This window comes from Cetorhinus maximus, chromosome 9 (genome assembly GCF_964194155.1).
Source record: "Cetorhinus maximus chromosome 9, sCetMax3.hap1.1, whole genome shotgun sequence".
Lineage (NCBI taxonomy): Eukaryota > Metazoa > Chordata > Chondrichthyes > Lamniformes > Cetorhinidae > Cetorhinus > Cetorhinus maximus.
The window spans coordinates 83054512-83077285 of record NC_135887.1 but is presented as its reverse complement, the minus strand read 5'-3'; the positions used below and the strand labels follow the sequence as shown (position 1 = coordinate 83077285).

General features: G+C 40.9%; 1 protein-coding gene across 1 annotated transcript in view; it reads left to right on the top strand.

Annotated features, from left to right (window-relative positions):
* Nucleotides 1–22774, top strand: part of LOC144684760 (immunoglobulin superfamily member 22-like) — a 137578-nt gene that overhangs the window by 25864 nt on the left and 88940 nt on the right. Inside the window, exons 2-8 of the mRNA XM_078548947.1 lie at nt 1615–1809; nt 6112–6266; nt 8150–8284; nt 10576–10709; nt 12398–12497; nt 15075–15117; nt 21122–21296. Of these exons, the coding sequence (XP_078405073.1) occupies nt 6143–6266; nt 8150–8284; nt 10576–10709; nt 12398–12497; nt 15075–15117; nt 21122–21296 (711 nt within the window). The 5' untranslated portion in view covers nt 1615–1809; nt 6112–6142. The remainder of the gene's footprint in view (nt 1–1614; nt 1810–6111; nt 6267–8149; nt 8285–10575; nt 10710–12397; nt 12498–15074; nt 15118–21121; nt 21297–22774) is intronic.

Sequence of the window (22774 nt, the reverse complement as noted above, 5' to 3'; positions counted from 1 at the left end):
TTCATAGAATCAGTGAATGATACAGATGTTACAGCACAGAAGGAGTCTTTTTGCAAGTCCCACTCCCCGGATCTTTTCCCATAGCCCTGTAAATTGTTCCCCTTCAAGTATTTAGGGGGAGATGGTGTTGTAGTGGTAATGTCACTGGACTAGTAATCCAGAGGCTCAAGCTAATTCTCTGGGGACGAGGGTTCAAATACCACCAGAGCAGATGCTAGAAATTGAATTCAATTAATGATCTGGAATTGAAAAGCTAGTCTCAGTACCGCTGACCATGAAACCATTGTTGATTGCCGTAAAAACTCATCTGGTTCACTAATGTCCTTTAGGGAAGAAAATCTGCTGTCCTTACCTGGTCTGGCCTACATGTGGCTCCAAATCCACAACAATGTGGTTGACTCTTAAACAGCCTCTGAAGTGATGTGGCAGGCCACTTGGTTCAAGGGCAATTAGGGATGGGCAACAAATGCTGGCCTTGTCAACAACGCCCACATCTAATGAAAGAATTTTTTTAAAAGTCCAATTTCTTTTGAAAGTCAGTGAGAAATCTGCACAATTAGAAACCTCTGGCTGTTCAGTCTTCAACTCACTTTTGTTAATTCATCATCCCACCCATGAACTTGGCGTAAAAACACAGAACCTCTTGATTGCTGAGACCACATCAACAATGTCAACCCATTGATCAGGGCCAGATTATGTTGTTGCAGCAAATGTTATATTCCTTGACCAAAATGACTTAGTCTTTTACCTCCAAATTAGACTTGGACCCAGCCATGCTTGAATTCAACTGATCAGCCTTAATTTTAGCCTCACACCACAGCATATTGTTGGGAACATATCTTGACCCTCTGTAAGAAGTTTGTGTCCATATCCATGAACAATGCCAAATGCTTTGAAAAGGCCAGGGAATGAGACCTATAATGTCAAGTAGCAGAGAAGAAATGGATGGAGGTCCTCACAACTACCATCTGCAGCTGAATGTAGCGCATTTCATATTTACTTCACAAATTTCATCCCTCAAGGCATTGAATGCTAAAGAGGCTATGTCCAGAGGAATAAACAGCCATACATGTTCTGGTCCTGCATCCTCTTTCACCCATTTTGGACCTTTGAAATATTTCATTGCCCAATATCTAATTAAATGAAAGCTTGATTTTGAATCAAAACACAGAACTCTCATTTTCCAAAACTGTAGTTAGCAGCATGAATTAACAGCATCACCAAAAGCTGTTAAACATCACAAGTTCTGCTCTACACCGTAGGTTTGTGTCTGCAGTTCTCCCTCACTGTGTTGCTGATCTGTGTGTGCTGTTATGAGGAATATGTTGGAAACACACCACAGACTAGAATGGAGGTATTACAGTGAAGATTAACGTCGATGTCCTAGCCATTGTCGTAGTGGGAAAATGCTTTACTAAAATGAGAACCTTCTTTAAATAGTTAAGGAGAGCATGTTTTGCTGCTTGAGCCATGCTAACATCTCAATCCCCTCCTTATTTATCTGTCCATCTGTTGTTTTGGCAAACAAAGAGGTCTCTCTGTCTATTCCCATTACAGGGTGGTTTATATTCCTTTTGTGTTTTGAGGATTGAGACATCCATTTCTTATTCTCAGATCAGTAACTGCTAACATCAACCTAACAACCAGACTGCACTTCAGGACAAGTCTTGAAGGCCATCCACTGAAAGACAATGAACATTTCAGACAGGAGGCAGAGATCTACCAGCTGTTACAATAAGACACCCTGCATTTTCAGAATTTGTGTTTCCCATTCTTAAGACATACAGTATTCTCCACTTTCTCCAAGAGGTATTAACTCCTTCCTGGTTTACAGCTATATGAGTATGCTTCCACCAAGTGGCCACTTTTTGTGTGTAAGCCTAAACCCACTAAGATGCTGGAGCCTCATCTGCCAAAGGCAGAATGGAATGAAGTTGAATCGACTCTGCTTCAGTTACCTGTTGATTTTTCAGTAATGTGAAATTCTGCAGTTATTATCATTTCAAAATGGGTGGTGATATAAATACTGAGTGCACAAACAATGCTGGGAGGGTACAGTTGCATGGTACACTGGAGTGCTAACATTTTCTGTACTATTTTTGAAGAAATTGACAGGAGGTGACTGACCTTTGAACGGAGCTATGTGAAACATAACATTTTTAAAATTAGTTTTCTCATTAACTTCTGTGGTTATCAAGCATTTAGTTCTGAAAATTAAAGCAACCTTCCCATTCTGGATATCTCAGGAATAGATTTTCTGACTTCTGTCCCTTGCAACACTCCTTTTTCCAGCACAAAGATTAGAAATAAGAAACAAAGATTAAAATTGCTGGAAAAACTCAGCAGGTCTGACAGCATCTGCGGAGAGGAAGACAGAGTTAACGTTTCGAGTCCTCATCAGACTCTTCATTAGAAATAAGTACTGTAAGGTAGAGAGTTCCAGGATTTTGACCCAGTGTTGGTGAAGGAATGGTTACATAATTTCCAAAACAGGATGTTGTATGACTTGGATGGGAATTTGTAGTTGGTGGTGTTCCCATGTGTCCTTGTTCTTCTATTGGGAAAGATTGTGGATTTGGAAGGTGCTATCGAAGAAATCTTGGCGACTTGCTGCAGTGCATTGGTTAGTTGTAGAATAAAACTTCCTTTACATGAAGTACATCCATATCAGATGCAGCTAGGTGGGGGGAGGGGCACCAGCATATAGAAGTAGAAAAAAGGAATAAGACACATAAAGAAGTGAGAGTACAGTATTAGATAGTACTAAAGAAGGAAGTGGTATCAAATTAAATTAAAGAAGACTGTGAAGAGTACAAAGACAGGTTTATAATGCATGTATGTAAAAACACAAAGTATGATGAATAAGGTGAGCTAAAAGCACATTTAGTCTTGTGAGAATTTGATGTAGTAACAATAACGGAAATGTGGCTTAAAAATGGCGAGGACTGAGTGCCTAATATTCACGGATACAAAGCGTTCAGAGAAGTAGGGAAGGAAAAAAGGGATGGCAGCACTAATTAGGGAAGATATTGTAGTGCTGGAAAGAAAGTATATCCTTGAGGGGGCAAGGACAGAATCTATTTGGTTAGAATTGAGAAGCAAAAGGGTATGATCACACTTCTGGGGGTATTATATAGGCCTACACTTAATGATCGTGAGGTAGAGGAGCAAATCTGCAGGGAATTCATAGAGATGTGCAAGATGTGGTGATACTGGGGGACTTGAATCATTCACATATCGATTAGGATAATATTAGAGGAAATAAAGGAGGGGGAGAAACTTCTTAAATGTGTTTGGCAGAGCTCCTAGATCAGTATGTTCTCAGTCCAACAAGAAGGAGGCATTCCTGAAGCTGTTGCTGAGGAATAGGTGGGAGAACACTTGGGTAAGAATGAGTAAGGTATCATAGGAAAAGAGCAAGGAACAATCTAAATTAGGACTTCTAAATTGAAAGAGGGCTAACTTCAATGGGATGAGAAGGGATCGAGACAAGGTAAAACAGGAAAAACTGATAGAAAAATGGGTGATATTTAAGGAAGCGGTATTTCAGGTACAGTCTAGGTAGATTTTAACAAGAAGAAAGGCAGGGGAGGCAAAGCAAGGGCCAGAGAGACAGAGAATATGATGAACTATAGAAGACAGTGTATGATAAATGTCAATTGAATTCTTCAAGCAAGAGCCAGACCAAATGTAGTAAGTTGAGAGGGGAAGTGAAGAGGAAAATAAGATTGACAAAGAGAGAACATGAGAATAGAGGGGCAATTAACATAAAAGCTAACCCAGAAATCTCCTGTTATGTAAATAGTAAGCAGGTAGTAAGAGACGGGGTGAGGTCTATCAGGGACAAGGTGATATATGCTTAGTTGCACAAGGCAAGATTAGAATACTAAATGAATACTTTATATTGGTGATTACTAAGGTAGAGGATACTGACAAAATATAGGTAGGAGTGGTAATAGTAGAGGTAATGGATGGGGTGAAAATTGATAGGCAGGATATGCAGTGCACAGAGGGAACATGAAGAGAGGAGGTATCTTGGACCCCTTTTCTCTGGATGAGCTGTAGACTCCAGCTCCCCTGAGACATCGTCCCCACAATACAGTTGCTCCACAATTCCCCACCTTTCAGTTCACCTGCTACATACCATCACAGCAATCTCTTCTCCAAAATCCTGAAAGAAAAGCCACTGACATAAAAATTCCACAACAATTTTATCCTACAACATCTGCAATAAAACACACAAAATGGAGCTATTTCCCCTCTTTACCCTACTGCCTTCCCTTAGTGCCTGTATTATGGTGGCCTTTGCATGTCCTCATGCTCCTAAGTAGTGCTACCCCAGTGGTTCTAGTATTGCTGGTGGAAGGCTGCTGTCTTTCAGTGGGGGAGCCTACAATGGCCTTGTAAGATGCCCTTGAGCAGCTCCAGCCTGAGAAGACCTGGCTTCAGACTACATCTGACATTTCCAGACAGCAGTTCTTGGCTACCCGAAAGCATCTGACACGGCTGGCTGAGAAGCGGTACAAGAAAGCAGTTCACCTTCTCAAGGGCAATTAGGGATGGGCAATAAATGCTGGCCAAGCCAGCAACACCCACATCCCATGTACGAATAAAACAAAAAAGGGCACTGGCGGAATGACTGTTGTAGGAGCATGAATGGGGCAGGACAGCAGGTTCATGCTCCATGAAGCCACTGGCAATCTCCTGGAGCTTTGTCTCAGCAATCCTAGTAAACGGTTAGAGGGTATGTTACTGGACTGCTGTGAAGCCTATATCCGCAGCTATGATGAGCTTGCATAGCAGCAAGTATAGATACCATGATAAAAATAAAAATACCTGGAAAAACTCAGCAGGTCTGGCAGCATCTGCGGAGAGGAACACAGTTAACGTTTCGAGTCCGTATGACTCTTCAACAGAACTAAGTAAAAACAGAAAAGAGGTGAAATATAAGCTGGTTTAAGGGGGGTGGCGGGGGTGGGACAGGTAGAGCTGGATAGAGGGCCAGTGATAGGTGGAGATAGCCAAAAGATGTCATAGACAAAAGGACAAAGAGGTGTTGAAGGTGGTGATATTATCTAAGGAATGTGCTAATTAAGGGTAGAAAGCAGGACAAGCAAGGTACAGATAGCCCTAGTGGGGGTGGGGTGGGGTGAAGGGAAGGGATCGAAATAGGTTAAAAGGTAGAGATAAAACAATGGATGGAAATACATTTAAAAATAATGGAAATATGTGGGAAAAGAAAAATCTATATAAATTATTGAAAACAAAAGGGGGATTGGAAAGGGGGTGGGGATAGAGGAGAGAGGTCATGATCTAAAATTGTTGAACTCAATATTCAGTCCGGAAGGCTGTAAAGTGCCTAGTCGGAAGATGAGGTGCTGTTCCTCCAGTTTGCACTGAGCTTCACTGGAACAATGTAGCAGTCCAAGAACGGACATGTGGGCATGCGAGCAGGGTGGAGTGTTGAAATGGCAAGTGACAGGGAAGTCTGGGTCATGCTTGCGGACAGACTGAAGGTGTTCTGCAAAGCGGTCACCCAGTCTGCGTTTGGTCTCTCCAATGTAGAGGAAACCACATTGGGAGCAACGAATGCTGTAGACAAGAAGGCAACACAAAGTTTGCAAGCTGCTTGCCTCAACAAAATCAGGAATGGTATAATTGCACATCATGATCCTCACACGCCAAAACAGGCCTTATCAATTTTTCCCATTTTGTCAGAAATGAAGCACTTCCACTTCTGGTACAGCAGAGTAATCCAGTTCAGCTGATTTTTGTGGTACTTAAACTCTGGGAGTTTTTGATGGGAAGGCAGAGAGGCAGCTTCACTCTGCAGCTAATCCGTACTGTAGCTTACTTTGGAGTACTGATAAAACATTATAGAAAGAGCTTTAATCTGCATTTGGTCCATTCTATGCATGACTTCTTATTGACACTGGGTACTAAAACTAGAAAATATTTATTCTCTGTAACAGTGATGTCCCTTGTTTTCAGAGTTATGAATAAGCTGTTCTTATCTCCTAAAACTAACTAAGGCAGGACTATCGATGTCACCCGGTGCTCCATCCAAACTGATGCCTGATTACTAATACTTGGGGTTTTATGTTTTACCAGTTACCAAAGAACTCCAACTTGAGTTTCAATCATGACTACAACAGTGTCAAAGCGGACGACCAGAACTACAACAATCGTGACTGAGCAGTCCACTGGCTCGGGGATCACCAGAGTGAAAAAAGTAAGCCAGGTGATGAAAATCACATCCGATGAAGGTAACTGCCAAAACTTTTCCTAATATATAAACCTGCCAACCCTGAACCCATAAAGCTTCCCGACACTGACCCCTGACAATGTACTGTAACTGTGAACTTTACAAACTTTCCTTATGTACCGCAACTGTGGACTTCACATAGCTTCCCTACGCTCAGCCCTGACCATGTACCTCAACCCTGAACCTCACAAAGCTTCCCAACATTAACAGTGACAATGTTTTTCAATTCAGAAATCAAAAAGTTAAGATATATTAAGTATATTAATCTCACAGAGCTTTTCTACATTAACTGTAACAACCTTGAACCTCGCTGACTTTCCCTTTACTATGTCACATCCAAACTCTGAACCTCATTTCTTTATATCAACTATGACAGTGTATCTAGGTGAACCTCACAGAGGCCCTCTACATCAACTTTAGCTGTCTGTCTCAATTGTGAACCTCATGGAGCTTCCCTGAATTAATTCTGGTCACAATCATAATAATAGCACACATTTATATAGTGTCTTTAATGTTGTAAATAATCCCTATGCTTTTTTGAGGGTCAGACCCAAGTAAGAATAGAAGGAAATAATATTGGCATTGTTGAAGGTATAGCTTTTAATGAGGTTTTCAAAATGATAAGAGGTGTGGAAGATTTGTGGAAGAGTGCTTTAGGATGTGAATGACAGATGCTAGTGCTAGGCCCTGCCAAAAATGATGGAACAGAGGAAGAGGGAAGCATACATGAGACCGGAGTTGGAATAGTGGAAAGCTGGATGGGGTTGTAGAGGTAAACAGCAATGTTCTTCCTAAATTGCACGGCTGCACAGCAACTTCAAGAACCTTTTAAGTTACCACAAGGCCATGGCTGTGCAAACAGATATAAAGGGACCACACACCTAAAGAAATTGCCTGCGCAGTCGGCAAAAAATAGAGGGAACGTTGGTAAGTAAGCATTGACGAATTTGTGAATGCTGACTTTAAATTCAGTACAGTACCTTGAGTGATCAGGATCCAATGGAGGCTGCCAAGAACAAGGATGATCAGGGAATTCAATTTTGTGTTGGATAGGATGCATACAATGTAGTTTGGAGTGAGTTGGAGTTGATGGAGGCTGGAACTTAGGAACCTGTGTAGAAGTATTGGAAAATTGAATCTGCTAGTGACTGTATGAATGAAGGTTACAGTGGACACAAGGGTGAGGCAGGGACACACAAGGGTATGGAAGTAGGAAATGTTGAGTAGATTTTTGGAAGCACTGAAGCTGTGAAGGGCATAAGTAGAGGGAGTTAGGAGTCACAGAAGCTCCAGTCAGATCTGGGGAATCAGTTTTCTTTTCTATGTGTTGATCATGATTGTAAAGGAGTTGGTGACTAACATGAATATATAGATAATAAATGAAACCAAGAAGTGGTGTGATATGATCTTTTCAGTGAGAGAGACCTCGGAAATGATGAAATCTTGCGTGATGCTATGGTTAATGGGATTGCTGAGGATATATATATATATATATATATATACATTAATATACATTGTAAGGTATGGTATTTGTTATGCAAACAGCAGTCCTATTTCTCTCATACTACACCTTAGTTCTATTTAGCCCATCTTAAAAATGCCATACTACTTTATGCTACCTTTCAAGTTTGCCTTGTGAGCTGAAGCTATTTAGAATTTAGATTGACACTCTTAACAATTATTTTCATTGGAACTTTTGACAAACATCAAAATTAAGAATTCATTAACCTATGGGTCTGAGCTTAATATGACTCTATTCCTGAACTGAAGAGCTGTGCACCCATTTTGAATATTGGCAAAGAGATAAGCATCCATAAACAGGTTCATTAACAACCAGCTGCGTATCTTTGCTGTTAAAAGGTACTGCATTATGCTATATTTCAGATGGAGAACAAGTACAAAGGAAATCATCAGTCACACAGCAGACACTAAATGTTGTCACGCGGTCCTTTGAGATCCCTCCAGGAGAGAGCATCCCTGAGTTTGATGAAAAGCCAAATTCCTCTGTAGTTCAAGAAGGTAAGCTAGCCTAGCAGTGTTATTCCCTGATTTACCTGATTGCCTTTCCCCTACTTTTTTTGATCATGGCAATGTCCTGTACAATGGGCCTTTGGCTTTCACCTGGATTTTATTTTTGTTAAAAAAAGATAAAAAGGAGGCATAAATGACAGATCCATTTGGACTGTTTACATTCCCAACCTTGTGTAAAAATAAACAAAAGATAAGTATGGTGGAGACTGGGAGCCTGAAATAAAAACAGAAAATGTAGTTCTGACTAAGGGTCGCCGACTTGAAATGTTAAGTCTTTTCCTCTCTCCAAAGATGCTGCCAGACCTGTTGAGTATTTCCAACATTTCTTCGTTTCTACTTGTGTAAAACTAGTCTGACTTCCATTGAATATCTGATGTCATCGTCAAGCTCATAATCCAGAGAATTTGATATAAACCCAATGCCAGTTTAAACGTTAATCAGGACTTTAAAGTGCTCTTTATTCCAAGGATGTATTAACAAGGATGCATTTGTAAAAGCACATTACTGTGGATGCTGGAAATCTGAAATCAAAACAAAGTGCTGGAAATACCCAGCAGGTCTGGCCAGCATATGCGGAGGGAGAAACAGAGTTAATGTTTCAGATCTGTGATTCATCAGAATTGGGAAAATTTAGAAATGTAATAGGTTTTGAGCAAGCGAAAGGGGAAAGGTGGGAAGAAGAAAAAAAAGGTCTGTGATAGGGTGGAGAGTAGGAGAGATTAAATGACAAAAGGTGTCATGCTGCAAAACGAAAGAGAGTGGTAATGGGACAGTAAAGAAACAAAAGGTGCATCTAGAGGAGGGATGAATGGCAGGGTCCTGAATCGCTGCAGTTCAAAAACAGAGTAAAGGAAATAAGATATAAACGTGAGGTAAAAAATTAACCAGCAAAGAAACAAAATTAACTGGGGGTAGAGATTATGACCTTAAATTGTTAATCTCAATGTTGAGTCCAGAAGGCTATAAAGTGTCCAGTTGAAAGATGAGGTGCTGTTCCTCAAACTTGCATTAAGTTTCACTGGAACACTGCAGCAGGCCAAAGACAGAAAGATCAGAGTGGAAGCAAGGTGGAGAATTAAAATGACAGTTGACTGGAAACTTGGGTTGTGCTTTCAGACTAAAGGAGGTGTTCTGTAAAGCAGTTGCCCCGTCTATGTTTGGTCTACCCAATGTGGAGAAGACTGTGCAGCATAAATATCATAAATATTTATTTGGATCTTTCTCAGAACTATACAAAATGAAGGTTTTTTGGGAACTCTACCATATATGCATTACTATGTAGCTTTTTAAAAATGGCAAACCCATTGTGGATGAAAGTACCATGTGATGTGATACTGAGTGATGCAAACCAGCCTTAGTCCTTATTGACTAAACTGATCACAGCTGAGCAATTTGGGCCACAACCTCTCTAAGCAAGAGAAAGCAAAACTAACTATGGTTCTGATTTTGATGACTATTCAGTGATCCCTGCTGGAAAGTGAAATTCTGTAGATGTTGAGTAAGGCTGTACTGCCTTCCATTATGGACTAGCTTGCTGACATACACTGTCTCACCTCATGTGAGGAATAGGGCAAGGATGGGTTGAGGAGTGTGGTGTGAGGGTTCGGTGAGAAGGATATCTCAGTAGGAACATCCTTTACCAAATGACTACAGAAAGCCAGTTGGTGAAGGATATCACTTGAATCATTCTTTACATGCTTCTATAAGCATTTATGAACAGAGTTACACGTTGCAAGCAAGCACCTCCTAACCCAACCACCAATTCAACAAAGTTTCAGTCTATCTCTATTAAAAGGGGCACAAGCGAATTACCAGCTAATATCCACCACTTGCATGCAATTAAACACAATTAATATACAATTAACATGTAGAATAATACCCTAGCCTCAATAATAGTCATAAGTGGAAATCAAGGGGGAGAAAACTTTAAGAAAAGTCCAATCCTTCATATCTCTTATCTCATTAGAGGTTTGTTCTTTTTAATTGGTCCACCCTTTAGTCCTCAGATTTTTGACCTGAAGCAGGTTCCTTAATCGTGATTAAGGAGAAAAATAAATTTTGTAAATATTGCTTTGGATGAGGGACATTAGTTCTCCTTAATCTCTAGATCTTGAAAAATGGTTTAACATTATTGTAGAATAACAAACTCACTGGTTAATATGCTCACATAGATTCAATGAGTTTTAAATGACATTCAGTGGGATTTTGATGTTTGTGTGAATAATATGTCTGTCATATCAATTTATGCTGGAACTTCTGAAATGTCTGTTTTACTCTAGGCAAAGATGCAATTTTTAGAGCCAAGGTATCTGGGAACCCCAAACCCACCATTCAATGGAAGAGAGGAAGTGGAAAATCAATCAAAGGAGCAAAGATTTTCTTTGACAGCATCACTAAGGAGAATGTTCTAAAGGTATCTGAAACCATCAGATTTCATTGTAGAGCTACTATGAATTGTTTTAACCAGCTAATTAAGGCAGTTAGTTGATCAGCATTTGAAAGAAAAGGACAGATTGATGGCAAATGGCAGTGCAATTCTTAGCGCGGTACTAATATATGAATATATCCAGTCCTGTTATCCCTTACTTAGACAATAATGTGCCACATGTTACTGTAGCAGGGCATCCAATGACATCTACCATCCATTAAACTTTCCCATGCATAGTTTACATTTTTGTGTGGCAAGTTGATGAAAGCGCTTGCTGATAAAGGGGCAGAGAAGGAAACAGGGCATCTAGTACCTGATTGAACAGGGTATCTCCTTAGCCAATGAGATTAAAGGATTGAAAAATAAACAGCGCAAGGACCAAGAAGGAAGTGTAAATTAGAGTAACTGAATTCAATGATGAATAGAAAAAAAAGAGAGGGAGAGAAAGCTTGGATTAAGAGAAAAATTGAACAGAAAGGAATGTAACAAAAAACATTATTTTAATTTGAAATTAGAAATTTTAAAAAATCTCCAACAATTAAAATAGGAAGGAATGACATTCCACACTTATAATAATTAATTTTCAGTGCCAGTTGGCAGTAAATTAAACTTAACACATTGTTAAGAGTGCCTACACAATGACAAGACTTAACGTTCTATGGCAAATTTAGTTCATATTTACTGCACACATAGAACAACTTCAAGCCGTTCAATGCATTTCAATGTTGAGCCAGTCAAGAAGATGCCATTTTCCCAAAGACAGTAGTGGAGCAGTACAATCCGGACAATATTTTTTGAATTTCTACATTTAATCGGGCATCTGCCCCTTCCCAAAAATTTTTGTACCATTTGTACGTAAATAACAGTGAATGCCATTAGTCTCACCATTATTTTGACAATAAAATCTGACCCATTGAGGCAGTCGCTCCAGTAATATTCAAGCTCCTGATCTGATCAGTACTGAGACCTTGTTCACACCTTGCTAACTCAATCAGTCCTCAGATGTTGAGTCCAATATATTTACATCATGACCCCTGTTAATCTCTCACTGCAGCTAGTAACAAGAGAGGCCAAAGTTGACCACACACTCTGAGATTATGTTAGCAGATATAGAAATCAGCATTCGCAGCCCTGCTCAGAACCTGTGGTTTCGGAGTGACAAATAATGTTGATGAGTCAGTCCTGAGACATCTAGTCTATTGCACACAGTCTCAACACAGTCAGTGCTGAGGTAGCCCATCCTGTCACGCCACACTTCCAACTCAGTCAGTGCAGAGATGACTAGTGATGTTGCATACTGATTTGATAAGTGCTGGGATATAAAGTCCTAATAAACACTGCCCCAATTCAATCAGTAATACACTACAGTTTAATCAGTCCTTAGATATCCCAACTGTAACATAAACACTACTGATTTAGTCAGCACTCTATTGATATAACAAATCCAGTTACATACATCATACTAACTTCAAATTTCCAGGCCTGACTTGATAAGCACAGTACCAAATTAGCCAGTCCAGTTACATGCGCTGTTTTAATTTGATCAGTAATGAGATGGCTCATTTAAGACCAGATTTTAGCTGGCTTTGCATTCTGCCAGTTCAGTTCTACTGAATGACAATGTTTTCACTGTTTAAGCAATGCATGATTTGCAGATATTCTGACTTTTACAGATTGATAACGTCACTCCGGATGATGAGGATGCCTACAAATGCATAGCTTCCAACACTCATGCTGACTGCACATATACCTTTTCATTGACGGTGACTGAGAGTAAGATCTGAGCCTGGGTGGATTGTATATGATAATGTTTAATTAGTGCATCTTGATGTGATGTTGCTTCACACCTGTTCCTGGATGATATGCAGGCAGTCACTAGGAACAATGTTTGCTCCTAGCCCTTTTGTGATTTTCTTTTCTTGAATGTAGAGTGTGAGAAAAAGCTGTTTTTCAAATTATATTCATCTCATTCCTCAACATGGCTTCACTGCATTTATGTTGACTGAACTTCCACAGCCCTTTTCTCGCATTCCAAGAGTGCTGCTCTGAACCAGCTGTATGGGGCTAGATGAGTTTGTCATGTTCATGGCTGTATCTCTCAGTGGGCCTCATGTTACAATGGGAAGAGGCTTCCTGCAGGCATGTTGCTCTGATATGAGCTGTGTTACATCAAGCCTACAGCATAGAAACAGGTCATTTAGCCTAATTGGACTATGCTGAAGTTGACCCTTCACATGAGCCTTCTCCCATCTTTCTTATCTAACTCTATCAACATACCCTTCTATTCGTTTCTCCCTCATGTAATTATTTAGATTCCCCTAAAATTCATTTATGCTATTTGCTTCAACTACTCCTTGTAGTAATGCATTCCACAGTTTTATCACATTTGGGTAAAGTAGGTTTCTCCTCAATTCTCCATTGGATTTATTTGTGGCCACCTTGTGTTTATGGCACCTAGTTTTTAAATTCTTCTACAAGTAGAAACATCTCTATGTCTACTCTATCAAACCCCTTCATCATTTTAAAGACCTCTATTAATTCATGTTTTCTGGAAAAGATCTAAAGTCTTTCTTGATAATTAAAACCTCAGTTCTGGTATCATCCTTCATAATCTTTTGTGCACCTTTTTCAATGTCTCAATATTGTTTCTATAATATGGAGAGAACTGGAAGCAGTACTCTTAAGGAAGATTGAATACAAGTTTAATATGACTTCAGTTGATTCTCTCTGGAAACAAACTCCTGTGCTTGGATTTCTTTTATGGCCTTATTAACCTGCATCCCTGCAGGTTGTATGGGAACCCCTAGAATCCTTTGCCCCTGTACCCCAGTTAGACTCTTATTACCCAACCAAAATGCGCCGCCTCACACTTATTTATATAGAAAATAATTTGTCATTAAACGCCCATTATGTAATTTTATTACTGCCATCTGGTATTTTGTCATAATCATCTTTTGCATTAGCTAGGTCCCTCAATTTGTTGTACTTCCAAGTCCTGAGTCTAAATCATTACTATACATTGTAACTGATTGATCTCAGACCGATTCCTGTGGAACACCACTTCCATCCTTCTCACCTTTTGCCAGTCTGAGTAGTTGCCCCTAACCTTTACACTCCATTTTCTGTTTTGTAGCCAGCTTCCTATCCATTCTGCTGCCTGCCTCTGGTTCCATGTCCTGACCTCAGTGTGAGAAGGTGCAAAGTATAACTTTCCAGTTGCCCTTGATTGGCGCACCACCATTGGATTCAATATCTAGTCTTCACTAACAACACACAGTAGCTGCAGTGCGTCCAATCTGTAAGATGCACTTCAGCAACTCAATAAGCTTCCTTTAACAGCAACTCTCAGTTCAGCTATCTATAGTAACAAGAAGGAGCAGCACCATTATGAGACCACCATCAACTCTGAGGTCCTAATGTAAGGGCACGATTTCCTGGCCCCAATACCAGTAGGCATCGTCGGGGGCAGGATGGTAAAATTTGGAGAGCAACTTAAAAGTCAACGGCTCTCCAAATTTTCCTGTCTCACCCTTGACAATGCCCACTGGTGTCAGGGCCAGAAAATCCTGCTTTAAGTCATACACCAATCTGCCTTGGACCTTTCCTTCCAAGTCACTGCCACTAGGTCATACGACTGGGGTTTCCTAACTTATACCATCATGGGAGCACCATCAGCACAAGGGCTGCAGTAGTTCAGGCCTACCATCACTTCCAAAGGCAGGTATGGCTGGCACTAAGTGCAGCTTTGCCAAAATCAGCTATATCCCAACAACAGAGAACTAGATTTTTTCCATCTTATATCAGGCCTCTGCCTGAAATTATGATTGATCCCTCCTGCCAGGGATTGAGGAAGGTGCTAATTGAGCCAAAGATAAAAGGCAGCAAAACACCAAACACCTGATTATGGTAATTCTGCTGAGGTCAGAGTTTCTCAAACTCTACCTTGTTATCATAATGGCAGATCCTGGATGCTCTTGCACAGGCTCAGCCTCATTTTACCCTCAAGGGATGTGACTCAACCAATTCCAAGTCCATTAAGCCTGACTCATCCTCTGAAACAATCCACAAATGGACAAATAGACCTCAATTATAGATCTTTCTGTTGCTTAATGAAACTTGAAGTAAAACTGACCTGTCGAATGACATACATTATAAGGGATTCATACTAAACATATTCTATAAAGTTATCGCTCAGCTCATGAAAAACCTGATTCTATTTGTAATAATTCTGAAACTGGATGTTATTATCCTGAGAGATGGTAGTCACCTAGTCATTCCACATCAATTGTTCCTTAAGATGTAATCCAAAATTTATTGGCTGCTCATGTAGATTTTGTTCTTTTGTTCCAGATCAAGATAAACAATTGAACTTCCGGACAATGTTGAAGAAAAGGTAAAGTCTCTAGCACATTACTCAGAGAGATTTCAAGAGGGCACCTTGCAGATAGCAAAGTGGTATTTAGAGGATCCGCAGTAACCAGCAGAAGGAGGTAGAAAGGCTACCTGATGGTTAAATGAGGGGTGTATAAAGAATACACAGTAATTTGAATATACAGAAAGGAAATACAATGGACAAATATATACACACATATATGTATATATCTGATGGCATCCATCCATCTTGGGAGAAGTATATACACACAAATATGTATATACACATATACAATATTCAATAAGTAAATAGAGGCTATATAGAGAAGTTTCAGTAACTGATGTGTTTATATACAGAATATACAGTGGACAACTATGGTCCATTTAAATGGTACCCCTGTTTGTTAAGTATGGCATTGATGAAGAATACTTGTGAGGTAATCTAGAATAAATAGTAGTCTATATAAATGATACTACTTGGGTAAATGTGCGATCTACGATGAACATGCTGTGTAACTCTGATGCCTTGGGGCACTGGGTGAGTAATTTTGGTGTATACTGTATAGAGAACGCTTGTATATATAGAGGATTTTCAATGGGAAGCTGTGGGATATAAAGGGAATTCTTCATAAATAACCATATGATATATAGAAGATATGCAGTGAAACACTGTGGACTTTATAGGGGTAACTGTAGAATGTATAGAGGATACCTGATAAGTATTTTTTCTAAGTAATTGTTCACAGAATGTGGGTGTTGGTGGCTAGACCAGCATTTATTGTCCATCCCTAATTGCCCTTTGGTGATAGTGAGCTGCCTGCTTGAACCGCTGTTGTCCATGTATTGTAGGTACACCCACGGTGCTGTTAGGATTTTGACTCAGTAACAGTAAAGAAACGGCAATATAGTTCAAAGTCAGGATGGTGTGTATCTTGGAGGGGAATTTGCAGATGGTGATGTTCCCATGCTTCTGCTGCTCTTGTCCTCCTAGGTGGTAGAGATCACAAGTTTGGAAAGTGCTGTCAAAGGAGCATTGGTGAGTTGCTGCAGTGCACCTGGTAGATAGTAGACACTGATATCATTGTGCGTCAGTGGTGAAGGGAGTGAATTTTTAAGGTCATGGATTGGGTGCCAATCAAGCGAGCTGCTTTGCCCTGGATGGTGTCGAGCTTCTTGAGTGTTGTTGGAGTTGCACTCATCCAGGCAAGTGGAGAGTATTCCATCACAGTAGCCACAGTATTTAGTTCAGGATCTGGTTAATGGCAAGCCCCCAGGATGTTGATCATGGGGGATTCAGTTATGGTAATGCTATTGAATGTCAAGGGGAGATGGTTAGATTCTCTCTTGTTGGAGATTTTTTTTCTTTCATGGGATGTGGGTGTCACTGACAAGGCAAGCATTTGTTGCCCATCCCTAATTGCCCTTGCTTGGTCATTTCACAGGGCAATTAAGAGTCAATCACATTGCAGTGGGTCTGGAGTAACATGTAGGCCAGACCAGGTAAGGATTGTAGATTTCCTTCCCTAAAGTGAATCAGATGGGTTTTTACAACAATCAATGATAGCTTCGTGGTCACAATCACTGAGATTAGTTTTTTCATTTATTGAATTTAAATTCCACCAGCTGTGGCACATAAGTTACTTGCAACTATCAGCCCAAGCCTGACTATTGCCCAGGTCTTGCTGCATATGGACACAGACTGCTTTAGTATCTGAGGAGTTGCGAATGGTGCTGAACATTGTGTAATAATCAGTAAATATCCCACTGCTGACCTTATGTTGGAGGGAAAGCCATTGATGAAGCAGCTGAAGATGGTTGGTCCTAGGACACTAACCTGAGGAACTTCTGCAGTGATGTCCCGCAAATGAGTTGATTGATCTCTACAAACCACAACCATCTTCCTTCTGAACCATAGAACCATAGAACACTACAGCACAGAAAACAGGCCATTCAGCCCTTCTAGTTTGTGCTGAAATATTATTCTGCTAGTCCCATTGACCTGCACCTAGTCCATAACCCTCCAGACCTCTCCCATCCATGTATCTATCCAATTTATTCTTAAAACTTAAGAGTGAGCCCGCATTTACCACGTCAGATGGTAGCTCGTTCCACACTCTCACCACTCTGAGTGAAGAAGTTCCCCCTAATGTTCCCCCTAAACCTTTCCCCTTTCACCCTAAAGCCATGTCCTCTCGCGTTTCTGCTAGGAATAAATCCAACCAGTGGAGAGTTTTCCCCACTATTCCTATTGACGCCTGTTTTGCTAAGGCTCCTTGATGCCACACTTGGTGAAATGCTGCCTTGATGTAAGGGCTGTCACTCGCACCTCACCTCTGGAGTTCAGGTCTTTTGTCCATGTTTGGGTCAAGGCTGTAATGAGGCCAGGAGCTGAGTGGCCCTGGCGCAACCCAAACTGAGCGACAATGAGCAGGTTGTTGCTGAGTATTGCCGTTTGATAGCACAGCCGACAATACTTTCCACCACTTTGCAGATGATTGAAAGTGGACTGATGTCCTGCTTTTTGTAGACAGCACATATCTGGGCAATTTTCCACATTGCCAGGTAGATGCCAGCATTGTAGCTGAACTGAAACAGCTTGGCTAGGGGCGCAGCTAGATCTGGAGTACAGTACTGTTGCCTGATTGTTGTCAGCGGCTATAGCCTTTGCAGTATCCAGTGCCTTCAGCCATTTCTTCTTATCACATGGAGTGAATTGAATTGGCTGAAGACTGGCATCTTTGATGCTAAGGACCTCAGGAGGAGACCGAGATGGATCTTCCACCCAACACTTCTGGCTGAAAATGGTTGCAAATGCTTCAGCCTTATCTTTTGCACTGATATGCTAGGCTTCTCCATCATTGAGGATGGGGATATTCATGGAGCCCCCTTCTCGAGTGTGTTGTTTAATTGTCCACCACTATTCACAACTGGATGTGGCAGGACAGTAACACTTAGATCTGACCCGTTGGCTGTGGGATCGCTTAGCTCTTGTCTATTGCATGCTGTTTCCGGTGTGTGGCATGCAAGTAGTCCTGTGTTGTAGCTTCACCAGGTTGACACTTCATTTTTAGGTATTTCTGGTGCTGCTTCTGGCATGCCATCCTGCAATCTTCATTGAACCAGGGTTGATGCCTGACTTGGGGTAATCATAGAGTGAGGTATATGCCAGGCCATGACGTTACAGATTATGGTTGAATACAATTCTGTTGCTGATGACCCACAGCTCCTCATCAGTGCCCAGTTTTGAGTTGCTTAATTTGTTAGAAATCTATCCCATTTAGCATGGTGGTAGTGCCACTCAATATGATGGTGGAGATCCCCAATGTGAAGGAGGGACCTGTCCACAAGGACTGTGCAGTAGACACTCCTACCGATATTGTTTTTGACAGATGCATCTGCGACAGGTAGATTGATCAGGGTGAGGTCAAGTAGGTTTTTTCCTCTTGTTGGTTCCCTCACTACCTGCTGCAGATCCAGTCTAGCAGCTATGTCCTTTAGATCTCAGCCAGCTCAGTCAGTTATGGTGCTACCGAGCTACTGATGGACATTGAATTCCCCACCCAGAGTAAGTTCTGTGCCCTTGCCACCCTTAGTGCTTCTTCCCATTGGTGTTCTACATTGAGGAGCACTGATTCATCAGCTTGGTGCTGGGGATGGTGTGGTAGGTGGTAATCAGCAGGAGGTCTCCTTGCCTATGTTTGACCTGATGCCATGAGATTTATGAGGTCCGGAGTAAATGTTGAGGACTCCCGGGATAAATCACTCCTGATTGTATACCATTGTGCTGCCACCTCTGGTCTGCCTGTGGGAAATGACATACACCGGGATGGTGATGGTGGTGTCTGGGACATTGCCTGTAAGGTATGATTTGGTGAGTATGACTATGCCAGGTTGTTGCTTGACTAATCTGTAGTACAGCTCTTCCAATTTTGGCACAAACCCCACATGTTAGTAAGGAGGACTTTGCGGGGTCAACAGGGCTGGCTTTGCTGCTGTTCTGGTTTCTAGGTTGATGCTTGGTTGTCCGTTACATTCCTTTTAGACTTTGTAGCAGTTTGATACAACCGAGTGGCTTGCTAAGCCACTTCAGAGGACATTTAAGAGTCAGCCGCATTGCTGTGGGTCTGGAAGTTACATGTAAGCCAGACCATGTAACAACAGCAGATTTCCTTCCCAAAAGGACATTAGTGAACAAGATGGGTTTTTATGACAATCAAGAATTGTTTCATGGTCACTATTAATTAGCTTTTTATTCCAGATTTATTAATAGATGTGGTGGGATTTTGTGTCCCCAGAGCATTAGCCTGGGCCTTTGGATTGCTAGTCCAGTGAGTTACCACCACGCCACCACCTCCTCATTATGGAATATACGAAGGAGATGTTCTGAACCTTTTTGCTTCTGAGTCCCCCTCCCATATAAAAATTTCATAGGCCCGCTGTAACACACCAGTGTTTCTCTGTATAAAATTAATCACACAATTAGATCTATATATTTATTATTATTGCTTGACTTAACAAGTACTTAAGATTCTTGTTGTTGAGGTATCCTGGACAAGCATACATGCATGTCTTGATCAGTGTTCATTCTGGCTCGATACGTTGTTTTCATTGATGTCATTGCTGAAAATACAGCTTCACATAAGTAGGTTATACTAACAGGAGGTTGTGTCAAACATTAGTGTTATTATACTGTCACCACACATAAACTTTAATTTTTGTTACTAAAATTATGCAGATATATCTCTAGACTGCAAACTCAACCATCTATGAAATGAAACTATTGCGAAACCATGTATAGATTCCCTATTTAGCCAGGATCTCCTTATACCACATTAGGCATTGTTTGCACCAGTAGTCTTTATTCTCCTGCATATATTTTATATGTAGTCAGCTCTGTTTAATGGACACACTCCTTAATGCAAGTATAAACTCAGCAAAAGCGGCTTGTGCTAATTACTCAGTGAAAGAAAACCCCAGTGATTAAAAGAACATGAAAGGCGATATTGTTTAATATGGAAAAGAGCAAGTGATTAGATTGAAAGAAATATTAAATAAATAAAAATATAAAGCTTTATAAATATATGACTTTGGGAAATAAGAATTAAAACCAATTAATAGATTAAAGATGGGTGTTTGTTTGACTTAGTCCTGGTGTTGCATTATTTTTCTTGCAAAAGTAAATTCTAAGACAACATTCAGATTCTTAAACCAAAACATAGTCAGTGGTGATGAAACTTGTGATCAAAGATCATTGAATAAAGAGATTAAAGGTCTGAAAACAGTCAACAGTGAGCTGAATGAATGAATGACGGTGGGGAAAGTGCATGCTTCAGTCATGAAGAAAATGATTGGTAAAAACAGGCACTTGTTAAAAGCAATTTTTAGAGGAGATATAACTAATCCAATCCTTATCCTTAACATAGATGGATGGGTTTGATAAACTTATAAGAAACAGTTAAACTAGCATCTGGGGAAGGGGGGAAAGGTTTGTGTTTGAGTATTGAAAACAGTTGGACCAGCTTTGCTGAAGATATTCCTGGTGACTGGAGAAAGGAAAATAGAGCAGTTTTAAAAAGACAATTCCTGTAGCTGGAAAGAGACAAAGTCATGATGAAACCGATTCTAGGACTCATAGATAGGCCTTTCCATTTACAAATGAGAACTTATATCCTGTTATTATTTTTGGTGGACCTATTGAAATCTTCTTACGGACCCCAAGGGGATGACAGAGCCCCGGTTGATAACTCCTGATATAATGGATATTAGATGTATAAGTGTGGGTATTTAGAAGATATATGGTGGAGCTAATTCTCCAATATATTGGGTACATTTTCTGCAGTGCCAGTTGGACCTCACAGGCATTAGTCAGTGATCACAAATGTTTCATCCTTTTGAAATAAAATGTATGTGCTCTGATTTTGGAACCCACACCACCTCCTTCCTCCCCGCCCCTTGTTGTGTGGAAGGCAATCAATGCATAACTGAAATATAAATTATACATGAAAGTAACTCAGATTTACTTACAGGTCAGCCCCAGTTCCCAAGGAAGAAAAGAAGGCTCCAGATGAAAAGGAGATGTGGGAGATCTTAATGAAAGCAGATAAGAAGGATTATGAGAAAATTTGTATGGAGTATGGCTTCACTGACTTCAGGGGAATGCTGAAACGCTTAAAGGAAATGAAGAAAAAAGTAGAGACTGAGGTAGGAGGGAAGTAAGGATTTGAAAAGTTTTGAGTCCAGTGAATGGGATTGAGTAGGAAGCAGTCCACAAAGAGGAAGAACAACATGTTGGCTAATGCATTTGGAATTCAAGAAAAATAAAGACTGAAAGCCCAGAAGAGCACTAACAATAGTAATGTTGCTAAAATAGATGGTAGTTGCAATGGAGGAAGTTGGAAAACTAGAGTGAGAGAAAAAATTGCTAACCAGATAACAGATTTTTCTTGTATTGCATCCAAGAGTAGTGGTCACTTGCTAGGCCGGCATTTATTGCCCATCTCTAATTGCGCTTGAGAAGGTGGTGGTGAGCCACTATCTTGAACTGCTGCAGTCCATGTGGTGTAGGTACGCCCACAGTGCTGTTAGGAAGGGATTTCCAGGATTTTGATCCAATGACAGTGAAGGAATTGTGATATAGTTCCAAGTTAGGATTGTGTGTGGTGGTGGAGTTTCTAAGAATCTGCTGCCCTTATCCTTCTCGATGGTAGTTGTGGGTTTGGAAGATGCTATCTAAGGAGCCTTGATGAGTTCCTGCAGTGCATCTTGTAGATAGTACACACTGCTGCCACTTTTTGTGGGTGGTGGAGGGAATGAATGTTTAAGGTGGTGGATGGGATGTCAATCTAGCAAGGTGCCTTGTCCTGAATGGTGTTGAACTTCTTGAGTGTTGCTGGAGCTGCACTCATCCAGGCAAGTGAAGAGTATTCCATCATACTCCTGATTTGTGCCTTGTAGATGGTGGACAGGCTTTCGGGAGTCAGGAAGTAAGTTACCCACCGCAGAATTCCCAGCCTCTCACCTGCTCTTATAGTCTCGGTATTTTTATGGCTGGTCTAGTTCAGTTTCTGGTCAATGGTAACCCTCAGGATGTTGATAGTGGGGGATTTAGCGATGGTAATGGCATTGAACGTCATGGGGAGATGGTTAGATTCTCTCTTGTTGGGGTCTTTGCCTGACATTTGTGTGGTCTGAATTTTACTGGCCCCTTATCAGCCCACTCCTGAATGTTGTCCAGGTCTTGCTGCACTTGGACACAGACTACTTCACTATCTGAGGACTCGCGAATGGTGCTGAACATTGTGCAATCATCAGTGAACATCCCCACTTCTAAACTTATGATCTAGGGAAGGTCATTGATGAAACAGCTGAAGATGGTTGGGCCTAGGACACTTCCCTGAGGAACTCCTGCAGTGATGTCCTGGCACTGAGATGACTAAATATTTTTAAGGTAGAGGTAGAAAGATTCTTGTTAGCCAAGGGAATCAAAGGTTAGCGGGGATACATGGGAACATTGAACTCGAAACACAAACAGATCAGCCATGATCTTACTGAATGATGGAGCACACTCGAGGGGCCGAATAACCTACTTCTGCTCGTATTTTGTATGTTCATATGATTGATCTCCAACAACCACAACCATCTTCCTTTGTGCGAGGTATGACTCCATCCAGTGGAGGATT